The 24,881-nt window shown below is 42.0% G+C and overlaps 4 protein-coding genes across 10 annotated transcripts in view; 2 read left to right on the forward strand and 2 right to left on the reverse strand.

Moving 5' to 3' along the window:
• LOC113571692 (serine/threonine-protein kinase D3) overlaps positions 1–9,126 on the forward strand; it is a 35,365-nt gene extending 26,239 nt beyond the window's left edge. For 3 of the 4 annotated variants that reach the window (XM_027000787.2, XM_027000788.2, XM_027000790.2), the window contains 9 exons: positions 516–792; positions 3,568–3,620; positions 4,069–4,141; positions 4,402–4,508; positions 5,149–5,310; positions 5,591–5,689; positions 5,805–6,072; positions 6,316–6,401; positions 6,616–9,126. In XM_027000787.2, coding sequence (XP_026856588.2) covers positions 516–792; positions 3,568–3,620; positions 4,069–4,141; positions 4,402–4,508; positions 5,149–5,310; positions 5,591–5,689; positions 5,805–6,072; positions 6,316–6,401; positions 6,616–6,789 — 1,299 coding nt within the window. In that variant the 3' untranslated portion in view covers positions 6,790–9,126. The remainder of the gene's footprint in view (positions 1–515; positions 793–3,567; positions 3,621–4,068; positions 4,142–4,401; positions 4,509–5,148; positions 5,311–5,590; positions 5,690–5,804; positions 6,073–6,315; positions 6,402–6,615) is intronic. The other variant, XM_027000789.2, reaches the window with a different exon arrangement.
• Positions 8,791–14,286, reverse strand: ndufaf7 (NADH:ubiquinone oxidoreductase complex assembly factor 7). 3 transcript variants are annotated; one of them, XM_035524103.1, is made up of 11 exons: positions 13,956–14,286; positions 13,694–13,851; positions 13,496–13,576; positions 13,207–13,317; positions 12,854–13,061; positions 12,681–12,739; positions 12,362–12,475; positions 11,599–11,742; positions 10,860–11,033; positions 10,506–10,597; positions 8,791–9,407 (listed from the first exon to the last, which is right to left on the reverse strand). In XM_035524103.1, the coding sequence occupies exons 1-11, from the start codon at positions 14,023–14,025 to the stop codon at positions 9,281–9,283; spliced, it is 1,338 nt and encodes a 445-aa protein (XP_035379996.1). In that variant the 5' UTR covers positions 14,026–14,286; the 3' UTR covers positions 8,791–9,280. The 3 variants fall into 3 exon arrangements, with proteins under 3 accessions (XP_035379996.1, XP_035379995.1, XP_035379997.1); XM_035524102.1 differs by lacking the exon at positions 8,791–9,407 and having other exon boundaries at positions 9,994–10,597; XM_035524104.1 differs by lacking the exons at positions 8,791–9,407; positions 12,362–12,475 and having other exon boundaries at positions 9,994–10,597.
• A 300-nt stretch (positions 14,287–14,586) lies between these two features.
• On the forward strand, positions 14,587–21,137 carry cebpz (CCAAT enhancer binding protein zeta). Its single transcript, XM_027000826.2, has 17 exons — positions 14,587–14,773; positions 15,309–16,903; positions 17,048–17,279; positions 17,380–17,542; positions 17,864–17,952; positions 18,042–18,095; positions 18,257–18,359; positions 18,456–18,524; positions 18,609–18,675; positions 19,003–19,103; positions 19,215–19,275; positions 19,404–19,588; positions 19,695–19,736; positions 19,843–19,941; positions 20,042–20,112; positions 20,301–20,382; positions 20,652–21,137. Exons 1-17 carry the CDS (start codon positions 14,615–14,617, stop codon positions 20,801–20,803), a joined length of 3,324 nt encoding a protein of 1,107 aa, XP_026856627.2. The 5' UTR covers positions 14,587–14,614; the 3' UTR covers positions 20,804–21,137.
• Positions 20,764–22,063, reverse strand: LOC113571721 (protein CEBPZOS). Of its 2 annotated transcripts, none has more exons than XM_027000828.2 (4): positions 21,889–22,063; positions 21,376–21,493; positions 21,234–21,278; positions 20,764–20,942 (listed from the first exon to the last, which is right to left on the reverse strand). In XM_027000828.2, the coding sequence occupies exons 2-4, from the start codon at positions 21,491–21,493 to the stop codon at positions 20,860–20,862; spliced, it is 246 nt and encodes an 81-aa protein (XP_026856629.2). In that variant the 5' UTR covers positions 21,889–22,063; the 3' UTR covers positions 20,764–20,859. The 2 variants fall into 2 exon arrangements, with proteins under 2 accessions (XP_026856629.2, XP_026856628.2); XM_027000827.2 differs by lacking the exon at positions 21,889–22,063 and adding an exon at positions 21,666–21,869 and having other exon boundaries at positions 20,841–20,942.
• Positions 22,064–24,881: the final 2,818 nt, after the last annotated feature.

The following is a 24,881-nucleotide window of genomic DNA, read 5'->3' on the forward strand; positions in this document are numbered from 1 at the left end:
GGAGCTCTACCCTCGCCCTGCTCCCTGTCATGTGGTGCTCTAAGCAAACCACAGGCAGCTGGGGCGAGCCCGGTGACAGAGGCCCCCACCATGGCAGTCTGCAGGCCGCCTAGCTCCTATTGGCTGGCCCAGCTGGCTGGCCCTCTTAAATGGGTTTCTTGTCATGGGTGGGTTGGCCTGAAGGAAGGAAGGTGGAACTCTTTTTTTTTTTTTTTTTTACTTTTTTTTTGGCGTGGAATTGAAAGAACACCCTCCCAGTTGCTTTCTGAGAAGAAAGGAGGAGAAAGGAGAGGGAAGAGTGCAAGAAAGAGATATAGTAAGAAGAGAGAGACCTGAGAGGCAGAGCTCAAGAAGAGAGACTAGAGTGTCTGTTTCACTAGAGCTGTATTTCTTGCAGAATTCTGACCCTCTTCATCTGCCATAGGTTTTAATCTAGTGGACCTGAACATATACTGGAAGAAAATTTAACCATAGTTACACCTGTGTTTGTGTGTGTGTGTGTGTGTGTGATACAGGAGATCCCCCTTTCTGAGATCCTGCAGGTGGAGACAGCACGAGACTTCAGTAGTCTGGCCCAGGGTGGAAATCCGCACTGCTTCGAGATCATCACTGACACCATGGTGTACTACGTGGGAGAGAACACCGGGGGCCTGCAGCCCAGCCCGGCTCTGGCCGCATCAGGAGTGGGCCTGGACGTGGCACAAGGCTGGGAGAAGGCTATCCGTCAGGCCCTCATGCCTGTCACCCCTCAGGCCAGTGTGTGCACCAGTTCAGGACAGGGCAAGGACCACAGTGAGTAGTGGACATTCACACATAGTGCGTTGTCTGGGTTTCAGTAGATCATATCTATAGGAGTCTATATGTGTGCTTGAGAGGTGACATAAATCAGTGGGACTGTAGTTAAGATCTTAGTTTTGATCAGTAAGACCATGTTTTTATGATACACTTTTTATGATATCTTTTGGTATTAGTATTGGTATTTGGTATGTATTTGCTATATGTGAGATTTTGAGTCTGCATAAACACGTTAAAGTCATTTAATTTATATTTACTATGTACTTACTAAAACATTGTGCACTTAAATCATAGAAAAGAGAGTTGGAAAATAAGAAGGAGGGAGTGACAGATATTGTGTATAGCAATTTTATATTTTTAAAAATATGCATAGGCTACATTCCTCCTTAAATGCCACTGGAATACTGTAGCTTGACCTCTGCATCACATAGATCACACTACATTACAACAGCCTGGAAGACCTTTTTTTTATAAAGCACACCCCGTATGTATCATACTAACGCCCAACAAGTATATGTGCACTAATATCTTCCAAATCTTCTAACACAGCACCCACTCTACAGTGTTTCTGTCATATGTATAACTGGGGTGTTCTCCACTTTGCTGTTCCACAAGTGGGTGGTGGGTGTTGGGTGTTGATCAAGGCTTTTGTCATGACATACACTGAGGCTATATAGATTTAAAACTCCGTTTGTGTTCAGATTTGAGTTTCTGACTGGCTTGGTAATGCAGACACCTGAAACTTCAACCTTGGCCTGCATAGCACGCTGTCAATAGTTCCCACAGGCTACTTAATATTATAGTGACCTGACGTCCTGTGTAGTCATATGGGGTAACAGTGTCACTCTGTAATGGTAATTGAGTTTTATTATCATTTACAAGTGCAGTGGCGGACCAATATAGTCCTTATATTGGGCTGATATTTGGCTTCTTGGGCACATCAGCAAGTGAAAGACACTGTCAGTGTTGATATCCAGAGATAATCCTAAAACTATTATTAAGACACATTTGTGTAATGTTAGTGCCATCGGTCTAGTTGCTTAATCCAGCTTTTACCTGTCAAAAATACCTGAATTAGTTTAGTTTTCTACTATCCATGCTTATTTTAGACAACAGTAACATTTTCTGTGAAGATGCTTTATTCCATCTCTTTAGCTTTGTCTACTTCACAAATGTATCAGATCCTTAGCTTTGCTGATCTTGAGTAAATTATTGATTCTTTTATGTCAAATGAAATGTGGCTATTTGTAAACAAAGCCATAATTAAACACAGCATGTGTATTAACAGACAATAAAAAGATGGTCCTGTTTATTAAAAAGTATAATTAGCTAAGTTTGACTCATTGCAGTCACTCAAAACCTAACTACTTTTTAGTATTTCACTTAGAAAATCTGCAAATCCTTTCACAAATGCACAAATTAGCATAGTGTAGCTGAATTTTAAAAACACTTTACTGCAGAATGAGGCTACTGTTACATCTCAATAACATTGTTGGGCAGAATGTTGATGATTGTGGAAAACCCAGCAACTGTAATGTCTAAAGTTGAGATATTGTTCTATAAGATTTTATCCTCATTATAATATTTGCAAATAAAAAAACATAAAATGCTGAAGCACATTTTTGGTTTTGCTTTTCAGGTGGAAGGACAGAAAAGTAGACTTGTGGGAATTTTATATGTCCTTCTTTATTTCATAATTTTAGTGTTAAGATATTTTATTTCTTAAAATTGCCAGTGTTGAAGTACAATCTAATATCAGCCGGTCATCGACCACAATACACTCAAAGAAATAGAAATCTGCACCGGCAAATGAAAAAACCATATTGGTCGACAACTACACAAGTGTTTGTCAGATATATGAATGAAGTCTACAGGACAGACCTGCATTCTACTGGACAAGCTTATGTCATGGGCATAAAACATGCAGGAAAAAAGAGGAAGCAAACCGAACAAATGAACAAAACTGAACATAAACTAAATAACTAAAGAACTGAAGAAAGCCAACAGTAACAGTATTAATGACAAACAATGGTCTTACCATCAAGAAGCACTTTTAAAGGAAAGAATATTAAAAAAATAACCAAAACATACATTTGGCTCGGTGAATGAAGCAGAACACCTGAGTGTGTAACAGAAAGCAAAACGTAAAAAAAAAAAAAAAACATGCACTACACCAATGCCGCTTCACAGAGTCTACTGGTGGGGGGAGGAGGGGATTGATAAATAGCTGCAAATGATTGTGTTTAACCAGGCGAATACTCAGTGGCCGTCTGAGACTAGCATGCCCTCCGTTGATGGTGAATCGCATTTGTACATTTGGATTGTACAGCCTCACAACATGAGATGCATGTACATGTTTACAACAGATTTGGAATGGACACATCTTTTTGGGGTTATGGGTTGTTGCGCAAGTGTGTCTGCTTCAATGCATGTTGTAGCTTTTAAAGTGGATTTCCTGTCATCACTTCCTGAACATGGATCCATATATAAATCTGTGTCTTCAGCACACCACAGATCGTTCTACAGATCGTAACAAATTATATTAACACATTAAAGTCCCGCTTGATGTGTTGGTGCTTATTTCTGCCTCACCAATTGCAATTTACTGTGTTGCCTTGGCCTCTTTGACTTTGTGTCCCCGTTACAGAGCTACACTCTGTAAGTGTCGCAGACGGACTGCGGTGGAGTCAGGCAATCGCTTCAGATCTCTTAATTGCATTTTTTGTCCATATTCTTATCCTCCTTTCCTTTTGCTTTTGTAATATTTTACAGAGGAGCTTTCCATCAGCATATCAGTATCAAACTCACAGATTAAAGAGAATGTGGTGAGTGTTTTTTCCCCATCCCATTTCTTATACATTTAATTTTCGATCCCTTTTGTTTCAAATATTTATACCAACATAAAGCAGTCATCAGCTTTTGAAGTGTGCTCTCTGCCAGAAGCATCTTAAATACACTTGTATAATGTACTTCCTCAAATTGCCTGTCCGCGTCACTACACGTTTGACTATTAACTTATGAAAAGTTAATTATATGTTAAGGTACATTAGGTCTAAGAAATCTAAGAAATTCAGTTGCCAAGTGAAGGTTCTCGAGTGCTCCCAGTTTATTAGTTTTTGTTAAATTATATAACAATTATATAACAAACTCATCATCATCCATAGTTCGATCTGTTGCCTTGCAAATACTTTTACTTAAGCAGTGTATCGTGTGTGTTTTTTTTTTTAAATTCTGTAACACAGAGATCAACTAAAAGTGCCATTTCCTTTTAAGGATATCAGCTCAGTCTACCAGATCTTTGCTGACGAGGTCCTGGGATCGGGACAGTTTGGGATTGTGTATGGAGGTAACACTAGGCTCCCTATTCCCTGCCTATCTGGGGCTTCTGTCACACTCCATGACTTTCAGTAAGAGAAGGGGAGTTTGCCTTGCAGTCTGAGCCATACATATAACCTTTTATTAGTGGCAATTTTCTGGATTATCCTGTTCTCTTCTCTGTAAGCACTCACTGAGTGTGTAACTGTGATAGAGACAGACAGGCTCAACACCAGACTGTTTAAACTTTGCTAATATCACTCACCCCTGTTCTTGGTTTCTCATTTGAAGGCAAACACAGAAAAACGAAGAGAGACGTTGCCATTAAGGTTATAGACAAGATGAGGTTCCCCACCAAGCAGGAGAGCCAGTTGAGGAACGAAGTGGCCATTTTGCAGGTAATAAGAAATGTTGGATTGAGTTCACATCAGCTATATCTGCCCATATGGCATGTGATGTGATTATTCTCGCTGCTGTGTTGCTGGCCTTCAGGATCAATGACAGGCTGTTTTCAGGCAAAGCTGAAAGGCATCTGTAAGTTCATAGCTAAAGTTGGCTTAATATTTGGTTTAATACATTAATTCTCTTCCTTTCACTCTGCTTGTCTTTCTCTCTTTCTCTCTCTCTCTGTCTGTCTCTCTATCTCTCTGTCTCTCTCACATACACACTCTCACACTATCTCTCTCTCTCTCTCTCTCACACACACTCTCACTCTCACTCACACTATCTCTCTCTCTCTGTCTCTCTCTCACACATACACTCACTCACACTATCTCTCTCTCTCTCTCTCTCTCATACACATACACAAACTCTCTCACTCACACTTTCTGTCTCTCACACACACACACACACACACACACACACTCACTCACTCACTCTCTCTCTCTCTTATACACATACACACACACTCTCACTCACTCACACTATCGCTCTCTCTCTCTCACTCACACACACACACAAACACAAACACACATATACACACACACTCTCACTCACTCGCACTATCTTTCTCTCTCCCTACTTCTGGTTCTGCTTCAGAACCTGCACCACCCGGGCATTGTAAATCTTGAGTGTATGTTCGAGACTCCGGAGCGGGTGTTTGTTGTCATGGAGAAGCTCCATGGCGATATGCTGGAGATGATCCTATCCAGCGAGAAGAGCCGACTTCCCGAGCGTCTCACCAAATTCCTGGTGACACAGGTCAGTAAACAAGCTCACAGAGACCAAGGCAACACTGGCAATATCCTTTCCGTCATGCTCCATAATGCTTACCTCATACACAACCATACAGTTGGAGAAAAGGTGTAATCGTCCATTAATAAAACTTAATATTAGCTATAAGATTTTACAATCAATCAGGATACAATCAGTGGTGGTCCCATAGGTTTTGTATTAAATTACTCTAAAATGGGTGTGTTAGTTTAAATGTTTGTCATGCTGGTGTTTAACACAAGTGACTGATAGTCTGATTGTTATACAGATTCTAGTGGCTCTAAGGCACCTTCATTTCAAGAACATTGTTCACTGTGATCTGAAGCCCGAGAATGTGCTTCTGGCATCAGCAGAGCCTTTTCCTCAGGTGAGCAGATCATAGTCCTACAAAACACAGAGCACAGGTAAAACACACCCCCACACACACACAAACACACCCACACACAGAGATAGACACACCCATGAGACGTTCTCATCATTAGGTGAAGCTGTGTGACTTTGGCTTTGCACGCATCATCGGAGAGAAGTCATTCCGGCGATCGGTAGTAGGCACCCCGGCCTACCTGGCACCCGAGGTGCTCCGCAGTAAGGGCTACAACCGCTCACTGGACATGTGGTCAGTGGGGGTCATCGTCTACGTCAGCCTCAGCGGCACGTTCCCCTTCAACGAGGATGAGGACATCAACGAGCAGATCCAGAACGCAGCCTTCATGTACCCACCCAACCCCTGGAAGGAGATTTCTGGGGAAGGTAAGTAGTCTGCAGACAGGAGAAGCCACGGCTGGCCAGACAGCTACCGTTTCCGCCATTGCGGAGGAGGGAGGCCTTTTTTTAAAAGTAAAGTATAGTCAAACACAACTCGAAAGATCTGTGGTTAGAACTATATTCAATGGCATTTCGATGCACGCAGTAAACAAACCAGCATCGGTAAGCCTGGATATGTGTAGATACATAGAAAAAAAAAAAGTTTCTCTTTTCCATTCTCTTTCACAGCAATCGACTTGATCAACAATCTGCTCCAAGTGAAGATGAGAAAACGTTACAGTGTAGACAAATCTCTCAGCCACCCCTGGCTTCAGGTATGGGCCAACCTATTGACCAACTGCTGCCAGTTTCTGTAACGTAATTCTGAAAAAGCTTTCTTGGTTGTTGCCACCCACTGTGACAACTGCCTTTTGTTATTCAGTGGCTCAGTTGTCCAAGCTTTGTCCACTGATTTCACATCTTTATTGTAATTTAAAATTTAAATGAAAATTGCCTTTGAAACCCAAACCTTAAAAAACATTCTTGCAGGACTATCAGACCTGGCTGGATCTTCGTGAGTTTGAGACACGTAGGGGAGAGCGCTACATTACCCACGAAAGTGATGATGCACGCTGGGAGGAATATGCAGACGAGAGGAATCTGCCCTATCCAAAGCACTTCATTATGGCTCCCAACCTGGATGACATGGAAGAGGACCCCTAGTGGGAGGAGGACTTACTATACCGGTTTCCGGAAAAGCTAGAAGGGGTCGGGGGGCTTTCTAAGACCTTTGGAAAAGTACCCTGGTCCTTCTACAGAGACTGGCAGCATGAGCTACGATGTTGAAAGTGTCCGCCAGAAAGTTCTGATGAATGACACATGGGTGAACAGGAATTGATTAGCAACTCGCCATCTGTGAAGTGTAGATCTGTAACTCAGGAGCCCAGCACCAGGACAAAGTATTCACTTTCAGGTTGTTTTCTTCTCATAACATTCCAGAGACGCAACATGGCATTTTCTCTAATTCTCTCTTCACTTACTGCCTTTCCAGCAATCAGTAACGTCCATGTCACTTGAGCCAGCCTGAGGAGTGTTTGGGAATTCTACCAGTAATAAATATTTGCACTGGCACTCCTCCCACATAAAGCACTATGAGTTTGGACCAAACCCAAAAGGAGACGAACATGGGAGCTTTGTAGCCTCTAAATATATATATATATTTTTATATGTTTATTGTGAGGGTTTTCACAATACAAAATTTACAGAAATTTGATATTTTACACAATATTTGTATTTTTAATAAGATCTTTTTTGTAGAGAGGGTAGTATATTAGAAGTGTGAAAAGTAATGATTCCTGACTGGAACACAAAGGACATGCAGGCAGAAGGACTTTCAGGACACTCAAGCAGACTGAGTTTGGTGAAATGAAAATAATCAAATCGATAAAGGCCATCGCAGACATTTTCTGCCATGTCTGGGAAATCCTAGATAGCTGTCCATGATATGTCTTCAAGATATAATGCAGGATAAAATACATTCTCCAACCCAAGTGACTAAAATGGGTTAGGATTACAGTTAGTGATTTGGATTTTCTCATTGCTGCAAACACATACTCTACAGCATCTTGTGATGTTAGCTTATGACTCCTGGGAACGATTTTGTATTCCTGTTAAGTCTCACAGCCTTCGCCCCCTGAGAAATTTAGACTATGAAGAGAACTGGGACAAACAGAGGTAGAAACCTGAGAATTCACTGCTTTAAACACTATGAGTTTGAAATCAGGCGATATGGTAAATAATTGGAAAGGTGATCATAAATACTGATATTAATTAAATACTTCTATATACTGAGATCAGTGACACAAAACCTGTGGCTGTTTTTATTGTGTAGTTTTGATTTGTGTTGTTTTGAGGACTTTGATGTTTTATAAGCCCTTCAGCTTGTGTCACTACACAGACTGTGGTAGTTTGTTCCTGGGTAACTAATACGGGTGCATTTTCATAGACCTTTGCCTGAACCTTTGACACATTGTGTCCCTATCTTCATCCTCACTATGAACTTTTAGACAGCAGCCAATGCTGAAGTGCCTTGTGCTCACCAAGTTTATCATTTGTTTTGTTTTGTTTTTGCTTATGTAGATTTGCTTCACTGGATCATGAAAGTTTGTAAGAAACAGCCATTTGATATGACTGTGGTGAATTATGGGGAGATGATGAGCCAGGACCTGTTGCTGCTGCCTTTGTGGCTGTATCATCATGTCATAACTTACTGACACAGATATTACAGAGCCACCCACCATAAGCCATTCTGGCACAATTTCAGCTTTTATTTTTAAATAATGTTTAAAGTTGTGTTCTGTTTACCATTGAGTGTTATAGCAGTTTTCTTACAAATCTTTTATGGTGATAATTATTCACCTTTTCTGAAGATGTTCTCATTGGGTCTTTCCTGAAATTGAGGGTCTAGTCCAAGGAAGCTTCTTAAACCATTCTGAAGCTCCCGGTGAACTCTGTGAATTGTGGAGGAAATCCACCGAGACTGAGATTTAGCACCGAGACTGGGATAAAGTCCTGGAAAACTGCCAGTGCTGATCAGTCTGTGTTGATTTTTATACATACTGCGTGCTCATTTGCAGCATCTGTTGTTTTCCTTGTTATGATGCATATTCCTTTTTGTGATGGAAACCATTGCTTGAAATGTCAAGAGATTTCAACAGAATGGGAGCATGTAAAATACGATTTTAATTTAACATACTTGTTTAAACAGTATTAGTCAACTGCAGCTATCAGATAAATTGGACTGGATAATTCAGTGGGAGGAGGTTCAGAACATAGCATTTTGTGCGACTTCTATATTGCAAGGCACCTGTGAAGGAATTTCAGAACTGGGTTATAAGCTTGGTGGGCAGAAGTACTTATGCAGGTAGCCACATTTTTAAAGCAATGTAAGGGTGATGTGATCCTGAGAATCTGTGTTAGCCTGTGTTGCCACTGGAATGGTGACAATCACTGTTTTGTATATTTTAGTATTCACATATCTAATAAAAACCTTTGTCTTTAGAGCTTCGCAGTAAGTGTTGTTATCTATGGGTGAATTGTTCCTCTTTTAACATGAGCCCTTAAAATAATAATATGATGCAAACCTACCACATGGCAGCCTACCCAAACTGCTGCGACATTAAAGAAGCGAAGGGAAACAAAAGTCAAAATCTGTTTAAATCAGTCCAACGGCAGGGCTCTTTAAAAAGGAGGTGGTCTTCTCGATAGGAGCATCCGCAGCAGAGAGCCGCCCTCCTCTGTGGTTCCTTCGTGCTGCCTGTCTTCTCCCGGTAGGCCTCATGCTAAATGAACAGTGGGAAGAAACCAGCAGGCTGAGTCCTGCTGCCTAATGATGCTTCACCCGCATGACTCAGAGCTGTGTGCCTCACTGCTAGTTAATCCACAAGAACAAGGCAAAACTGATGTCATCAACACGTCAGAGAGCAAAGCGTAATAAGTAACTGAAACGATCATAGAGCTGACTTCATTTTTAAAGTACCTCAACCTAAATGGGTGGCTCTGTTGTAATTATATATTTTAATTGCTACTTCAGCAGGGAGTAGCATGTATTTCAGTAGATGTCTGTGTATGTCAGTCTGTGTGTGTGTGTGTGTGTGTGTGTGTGTGTGTGTGTGTGTGTGTGTGTGTGTGTGTGTGAACGCGCGTGTATGTCTGTCAGTCTGTGTGTGTGTGATCCCCTACTGCACTCCAGCTAAATGACTAACAGATGTGGCACATCCACGTAGGTCAGTAATAGTTTCCACCCGCACCAGTCGGAGTCAGGGGTTACTCCACCTCTCAGACAGACAGGCTGTGATCTATAGAAGCTCAGTGCTTAGTTAATTTACCACAAACTTCAATTATGGCACCATGTGACCGAATGCAGACTGAGGTTTGGTATATATTAAGTTTATAACTACAAACCATCTGTGATTTTGAGGGAAAAAAATTGGATTAGATGATCTTAAATGAAAAAGCATTTTAAACCCTATAAAAACATTTTGATTCTTCAAATACATGTGCAGTCTGAAAAGGAGCAGTAGCTTACTCACAGCTCTTTTTACCATAAGCACATGGAGAACTTGGACAATCAACCCACAAATCAAAGAATCTCAACACAGTCATGATCTGGTTGCACTCCAGGAAACAGCAGTCTCCCCCAGCACATAAGCACCCAAAGGAGGCGCTTATCATTCAACATGTGTCCAGTTAGCGGTGAACCAAAAGGCCTTAATTGATAGTCCCGCCCATATGAGCACCGTGGGCCTCACTACAGACCAAGCTCACTGAACCCAGCCACAGGCAGTGGCGCTGGGCCCCTCCTTCTTCGCCCCAGCCCCTCCCCCTCCTCCCACGGCTGGGTGAGACGACTGGGAGCCAACAGTGAGAAGAACTGGAACCTGCTGCCCATCTTCTCAGGGCTTGTCAACATATCACAGCCATGGATGAGCTGCGCTCGGGTGGTGGCATCATGGCAGCTCCTCAGCAGGACCTGAAGAAGATCACCACACAGGTGGATGAAGGACTCCACAGAAGAGTGGAGCACTGGTTTCTACTGTACAAAATTAATTTTCGTAAGATGTAGCTGGTTGAGGGGAGAAAAAAAAACAAACATTCTGCACTGTCACTTGTATGTATGTAGATACAATTGATTTTGTTGGCCCTCTGAGGACTTACCTACTTAACTGAATGAATGAGTGAATGAATGCCAATACCAAAGTGTGCCACCTCGTCGTGAGATTTTTGATACTCACCTGTAGACGTGCATCGATGCCCATGTTCTTCAGGAAGGCCCTCTGTGTGATGGGTCCCATGCAGACCACCGCGTCTCCTGCCATTCTCCTCAGATAGCTGAAGTCCACGTCTGCAGTCAGATCCGCGGTGCCAGGGGCCTCCAGCACATCGTGGAGCTTGTGTCCCCTGAAGCCCTGGAGAGCAAAATAATACGTTTGGTTTAGTCCACATATATTCCTTATTCCCCATATATTCAGAAATGCCGTTCTAAATCATGGCTTTGCTGAGCTTTGATACTTAACTCCGACTTGACTAACAAAATACCTTTAAATTGAAAATCAAGCACGGGTCAACATTATTCAAAGTATGAACCAATAGAAAATCACAAATAAAATCATACACTCCCCAGTTTTCCCCCCCTCAAGAACCCAATTTCAGTTTTTTTTTATTTACTTGAATGTGAGCTAACTTAGTATTTCCCAAGAAAGTCGTAATCAAAAAAATCCTACATTAAGTTACTTATTCTCTCCACATCTGGGAGTATTGAATGCCTACGGACAATACAAACGACCTCTGCCTCCTGAAAGGCGTAGTCTCCCACACAGACAGGCTAGATTAAGATGACTTATTACACCCTTAGACATTTGACCCTAAGTTCCTGATGTCAGAGGTGGGGAGCAAAGGGGTCAATCCAGCCTCAGATATACACTGGGGACACAGCAAGCCGGGGCAGGGGCGGCACCAGTGCAGAGCGCTCACTCTGAAGGTGTCCATCTTCGTTCCGTCGTGCCCGTAGTCTGCTATCAAGGCTGCGCCCCCATCCTCAGCAATCTGACTGGCCAGCTTCTGAACAATGACTCCCCCTTCTGGGGAAATCTCCAAGTGTTGTCGCTTTTCATCTTCCTGTGGAATGTAAGAAGAAATGAAAGGAAAAAAAAAAAGAAAACGTTTGACCCACCTATGTTGAGTTCAACCCACTTCAGAAGGAGCAGCTTTAAAGAGGGAAAAAAGAGCCTGCAGGAAATCAGAGTCGGGAAAAAAAAAAAACAAAGCCAAACCAACACAAATGTCTCCCTTTGTAAGTGAAAGTACCATTTGGAAAGTGGCAGGGACTTCAGGAGTTCAGATCGGGATGGGAAGCATGGCTATCTCCCCATTACTTCAAGCGTCTGGCAGGCCACTGAAAGACTGCTATTTTCTCTGAATGAGGCCATTCAGCCCATCTCTAATGTCTAAAGTGGATAAAAGAGGCAAAAAATGTTTTTTTTTCCTCTTTTGCTTCATATATGATGGGCTGATATGTTGCTCTTTCCTTTGCTACTCCACACTTGCGGATTACACACTGCCATTGGGTCTTATCACAATTTGCAATACAAACAGATGCAGAACAAATCTGATTGTGCTGCATGTTCATAACAGTTAATTGCAGCATTACCAACAAGCATTTGGGTTGTAATGACATGTGCTATCTAAAGCACATTTTTCACAGCATGTGTAAAAATGACCATTTGTTGGTCCTCACATGGATAAGTGTAGTGGAGGCCAGGGTAGGTGTAGGGAAAAGCACAAAGCGCAGTTTGTCTGGTTCTTCTGGGTGGATATCAACCATCACCTCTCTCCAACCCTTTTCTGTTCTCTACAGCACATAACAGAGTCAAGCACAATGACCCACAGTTATTTAAAAGTTATCATAGCCCTGTTTATTTACATGTGTATTAGTATACTTGTTTATTACTGTATTATGTGTTTTGCACCATATACCATCAGTGTCATTGGTCAAGTGTCAGTTTCCATGCCTACATTAACATTGTGAATTTAAGTCCTCTTCAAGGCCTGTTTACCTGAAACTTGTGGATAGGCAGGGCATCAAAGAACTCATGAGCCAAGAATATACTGAAACCTATTCATGGGAGAGAGAAATAACTAGAATGATTACCAGTGAACTATATTACAACCGATGAGGTGACTGTCAGAAATGTCGCGAGCAGTGCTGAAAGCAATACCAAGCGTGTACCTCTCGGGACGTCTTTGACACTCCTGTACCAGTAGATGGGCAGACCTGTGTGTGTCGTGCCTGTGCGGTACACCAGCTCATCCTCACCCCCACACGTATATTCACCAGCCAAACACTGAGCCTGGAGCTGGCTTAACTTTGGGCTCACCTCCACCAGGTGGACAGACACTTCTGCACCATGCAGAACTGACTGCAGCTGGTGAAAGACCTGCAACATGTGCATGTGTCTATTTGTAGTTGGGACCGCATGCAAAATACTGTTCAACAGCGGCCCCTTCTGTTTACTAAAATTTCAGATCCCCCAAATTTGGTGATGCCCATATTAACCAACAAAACACGGCAAAGCATTTTACCCTCAGGATGTCACCGATCAAAGAACCTCTTCCGGGACCGAGTTCGACCAGCTGAAGCACTTTGGGCTTTCCTGAAGCCACCCACTCACTCACGCACCAGATACCCACCAGCTACACCAGAAGAAAGACACAGAAGCTTTAACGAGACACGTTTTCTTTTTCCCACTTTTCTACAATGTATTTTACCCTGTCATATTCGCCACTGTGGTTGAAAATGATTATTTTACCATAATTTATATAAACTGTGCGAATAGTTGGTGTTGTCATATGACAATGGCACGAAAAATACCTCCCCAAAAATCTGACTTATTTCTGGTGATGTGATAAAATCTCCGTCGGCTCCCAACATATCATTCTTCACATAATATCCCTGTTGGCAAGATTCAGAAACTCGTAATTTGTAATAGAAAACCACAAGAAAGCATGAACATGGTTGATACATAGTTTACATTAGCAGTAAACATGACACAAATATCAGATAAAATACCGAAACTGGGTTGGTGAGGACCTCTCGCATATACTCCGCTACCGTGATGGCACCGGTCGCCGTGATCTTGGAGGTGAGATGTCTCAGAATGGACGGGTTAGTTACCCGACTCTCCGATGACGCGCTGGAACAACTTCTGCGCAGCACCACGGTCCATCCTAACGCAAAAGATTAAAGGGTATTAACGAAACTTGCTAAGGAAAGTTAATGAGCGTTTTACCACTCTGTGCATATCTTAGATAACAAGCATAACAAGCCTTACCGCGGGGTAAGGGGTTAAGAGAGCGCACAGTCGCCCTGTTTAAACGGATAATCTTTAGAAATGTCCACATTCTTTCCCATCAACTTGCCACATGCCGGTGACTGTAATTTTTTACTTGTGTTAAATGTCCGCACGATTTACGATATTAAACGTGAATCGTCATCTAATACAAATGAATCTTCTGTCACTGCTTACAACAAAAACACGCAGAGTGATCAGAAAACATACACAATAAAGTACGCGTGTATTTCACACTTTGATTTTTTGCCTATTGCAACGTTAGCTCACTATTGGTACAATGAGACGGTACAGTTTGTAATCGTTTGATAGGTTTGAACTATGAACTTTGACCTTCGTACTGTAAGGTCCTATCATTCAATGAATCCTGAACATCGTCATGTAAGCGCATCCTTTTTAATGTTCCACATTTTATTACAATAAATATTGTTGGAATACGTATTTATATATATATATATATATATATATATATATATATATATATATATATATATATATATATAAAATGGAATATATTTATACGTCGCCAACTATATATATAATGGAATATATTTATACGTCGCCAACAATAAGGCCACATCATAGTAGCTACCTTTTTATCTTCCAGGACCTGTGGCTTACGGAAACACGTCGTTTTCAGCATGGCTCCGAAAGGCAAAAAGTGTCCACCGAAAGCTCTGATCTTTAGTGAAAATGAAAAACAGGCGCTGGAAAATGACAACGACGAAGCAACTCATGATCAAGATGAGGAGGATGATGAATTTACCCTGGATGATGTCTTACGTTTGGGCGGCACTAAGGTTAATATATATATTTTTTTACTCACAAACATCTTCAGCCAGCTAGCTAACTGCCCGACTGCTTCATGTGTTGCAGACCAAACCCGCACGTGGAAAATTAGCTATGGTACCTTTATTGTGGGATTATAGGTTAGCTGCAGTTAAACCCACAGTGTTGTTTTTATTGGATACTGAGTAAGTGCTCTGATATTGTATTTTTCACGGAAGTATCTACGTTCCTGTCCCCGCTGTATTTTTCATTAAGGTGTCATCTACCTTGTAATTTCATTAGCGCTATTGTACTGCAGATAAGATATTATTGTTGCTAATATTTTAACCATACTGCTTAAGTTTAAAATCTAACAAGCATTTTAGTCAGATGATTTGAAGCAAAACCGGATCAAGCATTGATTGTGCTAAGCCATCAATCAGACAGTAAAGAAATTGAACTGTTGCATAGTTTCGTAATAACTGGTTTCTACATAATTTGTCTACATAAAACTAGGTTTAAGCCAATGCATCGTATTGATTGATTGTAATTTATTTTTTTTAACAGGCTGACTATGTCATGCTTGTTGGACTTGATGACAATAATGAGCTAATAAATGGTGGAAAGAAAGGTGCAATTGATGATCTGGAGGAAGGTGAGTTAGGGGAATTCATCACAAAATTGGGCATTTGTGCCTATGCAGACCAGCAGGTTATTAAAGGTGACGATGAGGATGAACAAGAGGAGATGGTTGGAGAACCTGATGAGGAGGACAAGAAAAAAGCCCCCCTCAAAGCACATCAGCAGGTTATTAAAGGTGATGATGAGGATGAACAAGAGGAGTTGGTTGGAGAACATGATGAGAAAAAGAGCAAGAAAAAGGTCCCCCTGAATGCAGAGTACAGTAATGCTTCTGCAGACAAACAAGAAACGGAGGCCAAAAAAAAGAACAAGGAGGTTCAAAAAACAGCTAGAGCAGGAAAGAAGGCTAAACAGAAAGAAGCCAGCCTCTTTGAGTTTTATCCCAGACAAACGCTGTTGCTCAGACCTGGTGGAAAATGGTATGATATAGACTACTCCTCCGAGATGAATGCATCACCCCAGGATGAGTCACTGGTTTCTCAGTATAAGGCTTTAGCTCAGAAACTTTTTGAGGCCGAAGTCGAGTTCTACAAAACTAAGAAGAGCTTGCAAAAGGGCGCTAACACGGCCTGGATGAAGAGCGTTGTCTCCACTGGCACTCTGGCTGACAGGATGGCAGCCATGACTGTCCTAATTCAGGATGCCCCAGTGCACTCGGTGGAGCATATAGAGAGCCTCGTCACTCTTGTGAGGAAGAAGGGGAGCCGCAGACAGGGCCTCATGGCTCTGGACACGATTAAGGAGCTTCTTCTGTCCGACCTCCTGCCAGAGAGCCGCAAGCTCCGGGCCTTCATCCAGCGCCCTTTCAATGAGCTGGAGGAACGGGCCAGCGGAAACCGGGACGCCCGAGACCGGAGACTCGTCCTCTGGTACTTCGAGCACCAGCTGAAGCTTCTTGTGGCAGACTTTGTCGTGGCTCTTGATGCCTTGTCTCACGACACACTCCTAGCCATCAAGACCAAAGCTCTTACCACCGCTCATGAGCTGCTGTGTAACCGTCCTGAGCAAGAGCGAGCCCTGCTGGTGCACGTAGTCAACAAGTTGGGAGACCCTGAGTACAAGGTCGCCTCCAAAGCCTCATACTTGCTGGAGACCCTGCTTCACAAGCACCCCAACATGAAGGTGGTGGTGTGCACTGAGGTGGAGCGTCTCATGTTCCGGCCCAACATTAGTGCCAAGGCACAGTACTATGCCGCTTGCTTCCTTAACCAGGTGATGCTGAGCCATGAGGAGGCGGACTTGGCCACCCAGCTCATTACAGTCTACTTCACCTTCTTCCGCATATGTGTCCGCAAGAAGGACGTGGGGACGAAGATGCTGGGTGCCCTGCTGACAGGGGTAAACCGGGCGTATCCATACACTCAAGCAGGCGACGAGACGGTGCGGGAGCAGCTAGACACGCTGTTTAAGGTGGTGCACATGGTCAAGTTCAGCACGGCCATGCAAGCACTCATGCTCCTTTTTCAAGTCATGGACTCTCAGCAAACTGTGTCAGACCGCTACTATGTAGCACTTTACAGGCAAGTGCCAATTGAACGGCCCCGACAGCCGGGAATAGTAAATCGGGTTCATGTTTACTGTCTTTCCGTGTAAATGCTGCCACTTCCCTAAGTGATATTTAGCAACTGTGACATAATACGTGTGGTAATTGACCTTCCTCACAGGAAGCTGCTGGATCCAGGACTGTCTGTATGCTCAAGGCAAAGCATGTTCCTCAACTTGCTCTATAAGTCCCTTAAGGCGGACATTGTGCTGCGGCGGATCAAGGCCTTTCTAAAGCGCCTCTTACAGGTCAGCTGTGAGCAGAGCCCCGCCTTCGCATGCGGAGCGCTCTTCTTGGTGTCGGAGGTCATGAAGTCCAAGCCTGGCCTCAAGCTCCTCCTACACGAAGCAGGGGTGAGTAAGGTCACAGATGGTGTCATATGTCTTGCACGTCTTGCTTGTTTTATGCAAAATATCTTTGGATATGCTGCCTGTTCACAAATCCATACATTAGGATGGAGAGGAAGAAAAGTTTCAAGACCTTAAAGGGGAGGAGGAAGATGAGGAGGACGATGAAGAAAGATTTGTGGATGCTGATAAAATCGAAGAGGGTCAGTGCAACCAACCTGAGCAGCCCAAACCAACTGCATCATGGGTACATCATCAAAACCTGGAAGGTAACTCATAATAATAAAATTACTTAAATTAGAGTTGCATTGTCATAAAGTGGTTTTGGTTTTTGGCCATTGCCTGTGCATAGATTGGGAGGACAGAATGTGCCTGCTTCCTGGAGCCTGTGAGGTTTGCTGAGCAACCGACAGAGACAGTGGGAATGCTGCCAGTAGCTTTCTTGCTTGACCCAAAATCGATTCCACTCCTGTCAGAAACCCGTCCTGTCGCCCAACACCAATCTCTGGCTTTGCTGTCCAGATATCTCTCTTGGTATCCATCATTTGGATCGATGTTGCTAATTTGGAAACTGTGTATTTCCTGTGCAGGGAGTAAGAAAGCAGATATATATGACCCTACCCACAGAAATCCTTTGTACTGTGGAGCAGACCACAGCACACTCTGGGAGCTACAGAAGGTATGGCACTCGAGTTCTATTGCAAATGGACATGTGCCTGTTGCCACCTGCCTTCCCATGACTTACTTGGGGAATTTTCTCTCTTTTAGCTTTCCCTTCATTTCCATCCCTCTGTGGCTCTCTTTGCCAAGACCATTATACAGGTAGGTGTTGAACCAGCTGTACAAATACTTGCGCAGACAGTCTCTCCTGTCCCTATTTTTGTTTGTGAGGTCAGCAAAAAAGACTCTTGTTCATTCTGGGATTTATGAGATTGTTTGATCTAGCATGTTTTTTTAAAAATATTATTTCTCCATGGCAACAGGGAGCACATATACAGTACACAGGAGATCCACTGCAAGACTTCATACTCATCAGGTTCCTGGATCGCTTTGTGTTCCGGAACCCCAAACAAGTCAAGGGAAAGCGTATGTAGTAATGTTCCTGCACCTCAGCACTACTGAAGTTAAACAGCAAACAGATCTTGTTCAGTGCTTTTTTTTCGGATTTTTCTCCTGTCACAGAAAACACAGAAGCCACTGTAATGCAACCAAAGCAAAAACAGTCCATGAATAACATCCGTGCCTTACCAGGTGAGAACTGAAGTATAAATCAGTCAGAAAGAAAAAGGGTTTCTTTGTGGATGTGAATATGAATATATGCTTTCCCCCCACAAGTGAACTGTGTCCAGTACCTGGCCAAAAAAGAGAGTCAGATTCCTGTGGATGAGGTGTTCTTCTACAGGTCAGTACATGCCAGTATCCAGCTGGTTATGCAGTGCTGTCATAATTATGTAGCCCTTGGACTGCATTTGCTTCTCAGAGCGACTTAATTCACTTTAGTGTGAATTTTGCATTTGAATTTTCAAATTCACAAAAACAGCTTCCCAGTTAAACAGCAAGGTGGCTGTTGAGGCAAAATATCTACCAAGAGGCTGGGTTGGTCTGTCAGCTGGACATGACACTTACTTTTGAATAAATTATTCTGGTAAATACTGTGACTGTGCAGCTGCAGCGGCTGCTGGTTCAGCAGTTGAGTCGCTCTCATGCTCTTGTTCTCTGTCCTGCTCAGGTTCTTCAAGAAGCGCGAGGGGCAGATTCGGCGGTCACGTGCAGCCACCGACAATGAGAGTGTGGAAGACATCGATGACGATGAGTTTGACAGGATGCTCAGTAAGTTCATGGGGAGGGAAAGCAGTTCAGAAATGCTCAGAAATCTGAATATTCCTCACTGTGGACAGGAATGGTTTTAAAAATAGTTTGTATTGTTTTTGTTTTTTAAAGATGCTTTTGAAAGTGACAACTACTTTACAGAATTTAAGGATGAGGACCTGGACTTTGCTGGGTAAATGATGCATGTTTTTCTTTGGAAACTAAGGATAATATTAGTGTAAAAATGGAAACGCCTCAGAATTCGCCTTTTCCATTTGATTGTAAGAAATGGTTTGTGCAGACATTTAATCTCTGTTGCAGTAATGTGAAGAGCAAATCCAAGAAAGGCAAGAAAACTGAGCTCTCAGATTCTGACCTGGACTCTGATGACAACCTGGACGATGAGGAAGTGTCTCTCGGAAGCATTGGTGAGGAAGACTTTGGAGATGAGCTGGAGGAAGAAGGTGGTGCATTCATGGACCCAAAAGGAGAGGATGACGATGAAGGTCAGTGTATTGGTTTCGTTCTCATGCGAAACCATTCTCAGTTTTAAAAGAATGGTTTGAAATTTCCAGTGCTGAAGCTAAAAGGGACAGGTTTTTCATTTTACAGTACCAGAACTTGAGGAAGATATTGATAATGAAGCCATGGATGGTGAGTTATGATGATTATTATCAGCAAGTATTAGTTATTTAGAGCTGTGCGCAGTGAATGACTGACTAAATACTGTTGCGCTTATCTGTTAATATTTTGTTTGAAGATACTGATGAAGACTTGGAGGATGAATCAGAAGTAAGCAATGGACCCAGAAAGGGCAAGAGGAAGTCAACAGAGTACCTGGACTTCTCCCAACCTTCTGGTGAGCTGAAGGCTTTAGAAGCCACACAGCTGTCTGTGGTAATGAAACTACGAGTTAGTTCTTCATGATGAATATACTCAAAGAACAGCATGTATCTCAGGTTTGAAACCAGGAAAGAAAAAAAAGAAAGGAAAGATGCACGACGCAGCCGTGTTTGCTTCAGCTGAAGAGGTAAAAATGCTCAGACTAATTAGTGTTCTGGATTTTTTGAGTCGTTATTATACACATTTAATTTGTATAAAAATGTAGCTGTAACAGACTGAATGCCACAACTTCTTTGCCAAACACCATTAAAGCACAAATCACTATCCATTTGTGTTTGTAATTAATGTAAACTGTTCTCTTTTCAATTCTGTCAGTTTGGGGATTTGCTGGATGAAAATGTAGGCACCCAGGTTGACAGCACTGGGCTGAACGCGCTGGCCAACCGAGACAAAGCCAGTGAGTAGTGAACACACATGATTATGTAAGAGAAGGAACAAAACAGGCCAATTGGACAATGAAAGGCTTTTATTCACTTGGCTAGATGCTAAATTACCTCCACAAGAACAAGGTCATTCCACCACATAAATTACACACTCTCAGTGACAAACTGTTTACTACTGCTAGCAGCAGTGTGGTGTTGATTGGGCCATGTTGAAAGAGCCAAGCCCTGCCTGTGGGTTTAGCATCACCCTGACTCGCTGACCAACACCCTCACGCCCCTTCAGGTGTCAAGCAGCTCAAATGGGAGACGAAGCGTGAGGATTGGATCCAGGGACGCGATGTCAGCACGCTCAGGAGGAAGAAAGCCATGTTCAACAAAAGGAAACAGTTCAGGAATGCTGGGCGGGGCAAAAAGACAACCGGAAGGAGGAAATGAAACCTCGCCCCACACACCTCAGTTCTACCATCCTTCTTTTGGGGATCAGCGAGCCTCTATTGCTGCTTAGCAGACCAGGCCTGCTGATCTGCTTCCCGGATGCCGTAGATTCCGGACAGCTCACTGGACTTGTAAAAGACTGAGAGAGGGGAGGGAAAAGGTTTGAATCATTTTTACCAGGCAATTCCTGGTCACAATTAAATAGTGTTGGTTAGTTCTAAAATGCAGGAAAAGTCTGTATCTTAACATGTAAAATGTACAATTTGTACTAAATGTTATTTTACAGTTTCAGAAACAGTTTATGCTTCTAAATATATATAATTTTTAAAATCTGTTTTTCGTGGGCAGTGTCATTAACAGTTTCCACTACCTCTAGATTACTGTTTACCATAAAAATACAGTTGAAACTGGGAAGATTTTTTCATTGTACCTTCTAGAATTGAGGGAAAGTGTTCATTCATTGTGCCTCTGAAATCTAGAGGAAAAATTAAAGGTTTTTCATTCAACTTTCTCTAAGGAACCTTTTATCAAAGTATACCTATACAGGTTTCTCTGCAGTAAGGGAATATTACCTCTGCTGGAGTTCATTTTATGAAACAGCCCGTACGCTGCAAATACACCAGCAACCTCTAGAAGGATAACTCCTTTGAAGATTCGCTTGGCTATTGGTTCCATGGTCTTGGGTGCCATCTGCAACCAAGTGAATTCCATTTCTATTACGTGCAAAGGCACATGCACTACCAAGGACCAAAACCAATAAACTGTAAAATCAACATAATTGTAAGGGCCTGTAAATAAAAGCGTCATTTAATTCACTGAAATAACGTAAAATGTGATGCTTTAATATAACCAATAACGTTACCAATAGTGGCTCCATTTTAAGAACCAGAGTCTAGAGGTGTTTCTTGATAAAGGCTTTGGGACGTATTTAGCTCACAATAGCTAACAGTTGATAAATTGGAACAATGACATACTATGAAACGGCGCTAATCTGCAGCGAAAGCATTTTTAAGTTTGTTTGTAAATGTATACATTCTTCGGCACAAGGAAAGCACTAGCAATAACATTTAAAGTAGGAGACCCACCTTCGTATTTCACACGATACCGTACGGCGTAAAAGCCCTTTCCGGCTTACGGAAACTCATTTGAGCCTAAAGAATTTCGAAACGACAAGATGATTTCTAGCTATTGAAGAAAATCAAGTAGCCTATAATTAGACATCTTGGCCTGTCGAAGAACGGTGTCAGCGTTTGTGTTTGATAACACTCGATGCTTCGAAAGTATAACTTGCTTTTATCTAAGATTTATTAATCATCGGTCCATGAAATCGCACTTTTAAGACTGAGAAAGCTCCCCAGTAGGTGGCGCCTCGGGTAAAAGTTTCGTCTTCGGAATTTAGATTTTTTTTTTATTGAAGCTCAGCTGACCAATATGATTTTTAAAGTACATTTGGCAACAAACAAGCTACAAGAACGTAGATGCTTGTTTGGTCTTTGGCTTAGTTCAGCCTCTTCTATGTCATAGGTTTAAGGTGTATGCCTTCAATTTAAAACAGCCAGCTTCCATCTGGCTAACCGGTATCCTTAAATAGAATAGACTACTAACATACATGACATTTCTTCTGGTAAAGATATTATCATCGTCTCTCATTTTCTTATTACGATTTAGCCCACAGGATGGGGTTCACCATCGACCTAGCTCATGTAAAGCCTTAATCACAATAGATCTGCACTCTAAAGCCAGACGCATTGCTCTGTGTGCTTCTTTGGGAATATAGCCAAGAACATCATCATCATCATCATCATCTTGAAAAAGTTTACTTTGTATTTTAACCCCCAAACCCAGCCTTTCTTTGTAATTGCAATCACTTATCTTCAGTCATCTAGCCACTTAATTTCCCTGCAGGATTAGACTTAGGCTTCCCCATTGTCTTCAAAGAATATCTAACAATCATCAAAGCTAAGGCATTCAGACATTTACTTTAATCTGTGGGCCTGTTTGAGCCAAATCTTCCAGCTTTATTATGGGGTGTCTAAAGGTGACATTTTTATTGCTGTTGCCAAAAATTGAGAAGTTCATTGTTTAATACATTTGTAGACTGTAGACATCTGAATGCTGTAATCTGTGTTCACTTTCAGAATTTGTTAACAGTGACTGTAACAAAGTCTACAAAGTTTACATAACTACCTCAATATCATTGTAATGTATATTTTGTGTTCTGGTCAGAGATAACTGAGAAACCACTTGAGGTTCAGATAACTATTTGAGATTTAGATGTTTAACAGTTTTTCATTATTTGGAATTCAATCTAGGTAGATTTCCATAATAATCTAAAAGAAAAAAGAATCATTGTTTAACTTTTACCCAAATAGCAATATTTGCTCAGCTGAATTATACACCACAAGTAGAGTGTGTGTGTGTGTGTGTGTGTGTGTGTGTGTGTGTGTGTGTGTGTGTGTGTGTGTGTGTGTGTGTGTGTGTGTGTTTTAGTGGTGACTGTCCCCAGGCAACTGTTTTTCACCAGGTATACCCATTGTATTTTATATGAGGGAGGCAGTGAAGGTGTGTTTGTCTGTAGCAGCAGGAGACTAATGGAGACTCTGATCTGAAGGATGGGTACTGTGACTCCTTCAGTGGCTGGCTTGTTAGCTGTTAGAGCTTGTAAAAGTCAGATTTATAAGAACCTGGTAGGACTGGGCTTGGATAAACAAACACCGAACAGACAATGATGGAATTTGCTGGCAGGGAGCTTTGTCACAGAGCTGAGGGTGACATGGTTCTTTTGCTCAGTTCAGTGATTCAACTCCACACACTGTTTTTCCTAGATGACAAAATAAAAGGAGTGGATACACTGGAATACACACGGGGTCTTCTGCTTCTGATTGGCCCTGCATTATAAAAAGACCTGATTGGTCTTCAATCTTTCGAAGTTCACACATGTTACTCCACTGCTGCGCTCGCTTCATTGGCTCCCTGTAGCTGCACGCATCAGATTTAAAACCTTGATGCTTGCCTACAAAGCCAAAAATGGACCAGCCCCTTCATACATGAGATAAATGGTCAAAGCCCGATCCGTACCTTGAGTACTTCGAACCTCAAGTATTGCTCGGCTTGAAATACCTTGCTTCAGGTCTCATGGATGACAAGCATCGAGACTATTTTCTGTCCTGGCTCCAAGATGGTGGAATGAACTCCCGCTTGCTGTCCGGACAGCAGTGTCACTTGTAGTCTTCAAATGCAGACTGAAGACCCATCTATTTGCAGAATATTTAAAGGACAACTGACACTGCTCCCTTATTGACTGACTAATTTAGTACTTATTGTAGGGCACTGTTTATGTTTTTTAACAAACTCTAGCACTTATTGTTTATAGCACTTATCATTGTTTAAGATAGACCTTATGTATTTTGCACTGCTAGGTATCAGCATTCATCCCTGTATTCTACAGTATTCTAGTTCATTGGTATGTTTAATTCTACTATACTATACTGTACTTGGATATATTCTATGAGTAAATGATAAAGCACTTTTCTAAGTTGCTCTGGATAAGAGTGTCTGCTAAATGCTGTAAATGTAAATGGATCCAAATGTATAGTGAATGAACAGTAAAGAATCTTTTGGTTTCTTTAATCATTCGGTGCAATAAATCAGATTGAAATTCAAAATAGTCTCTATAATTGCATTGTTTGGTGTTCAGGAATACAATTTAGAGAAATAAATGGTCAGGAAGAATGCAGTCACATGAGGAACTACATATAACTTGTGTTGTTTCTTTGCCAGGGATGGGCAGTGGAAGATGTGTTTTTCCTTGCCACTGTCACCTTTGACTTACCCATTGGGGGCCTTGACACTAATGTAAAGCTAGTTTCTTTAAAGCTGTTTTGAGACAACAGCTGTTGTAAAAAATCACTATACTAATACATTTTAATTGAATTACCTAGCAACTGTAAAACATCGTAGCCTATTGCAGTTATATTTGAGCTAATGTGTGGACTTAAGTAATGCAGTAGTCCCTAATTTTATATTAATAAGACGACTTCAGCACTTCACTGAACATTCAAGTCAGTGAAATGCCAAA

Source organism: Electrophorus electricus, chromosome 3 (assembly GCF_013358815.1).
Source record: "Electrophorus electricus isolate fEleEle1 chromosome 3, fEleEle1.pri, whole genome shotgun sequence".
Taxonomy (NCBI): Eukaryota; Metazoa; Chordata; class Actinopteri; order Gymnotiformes; family Gymnotidae; genus Electrophorus; species Electrophorus electricus.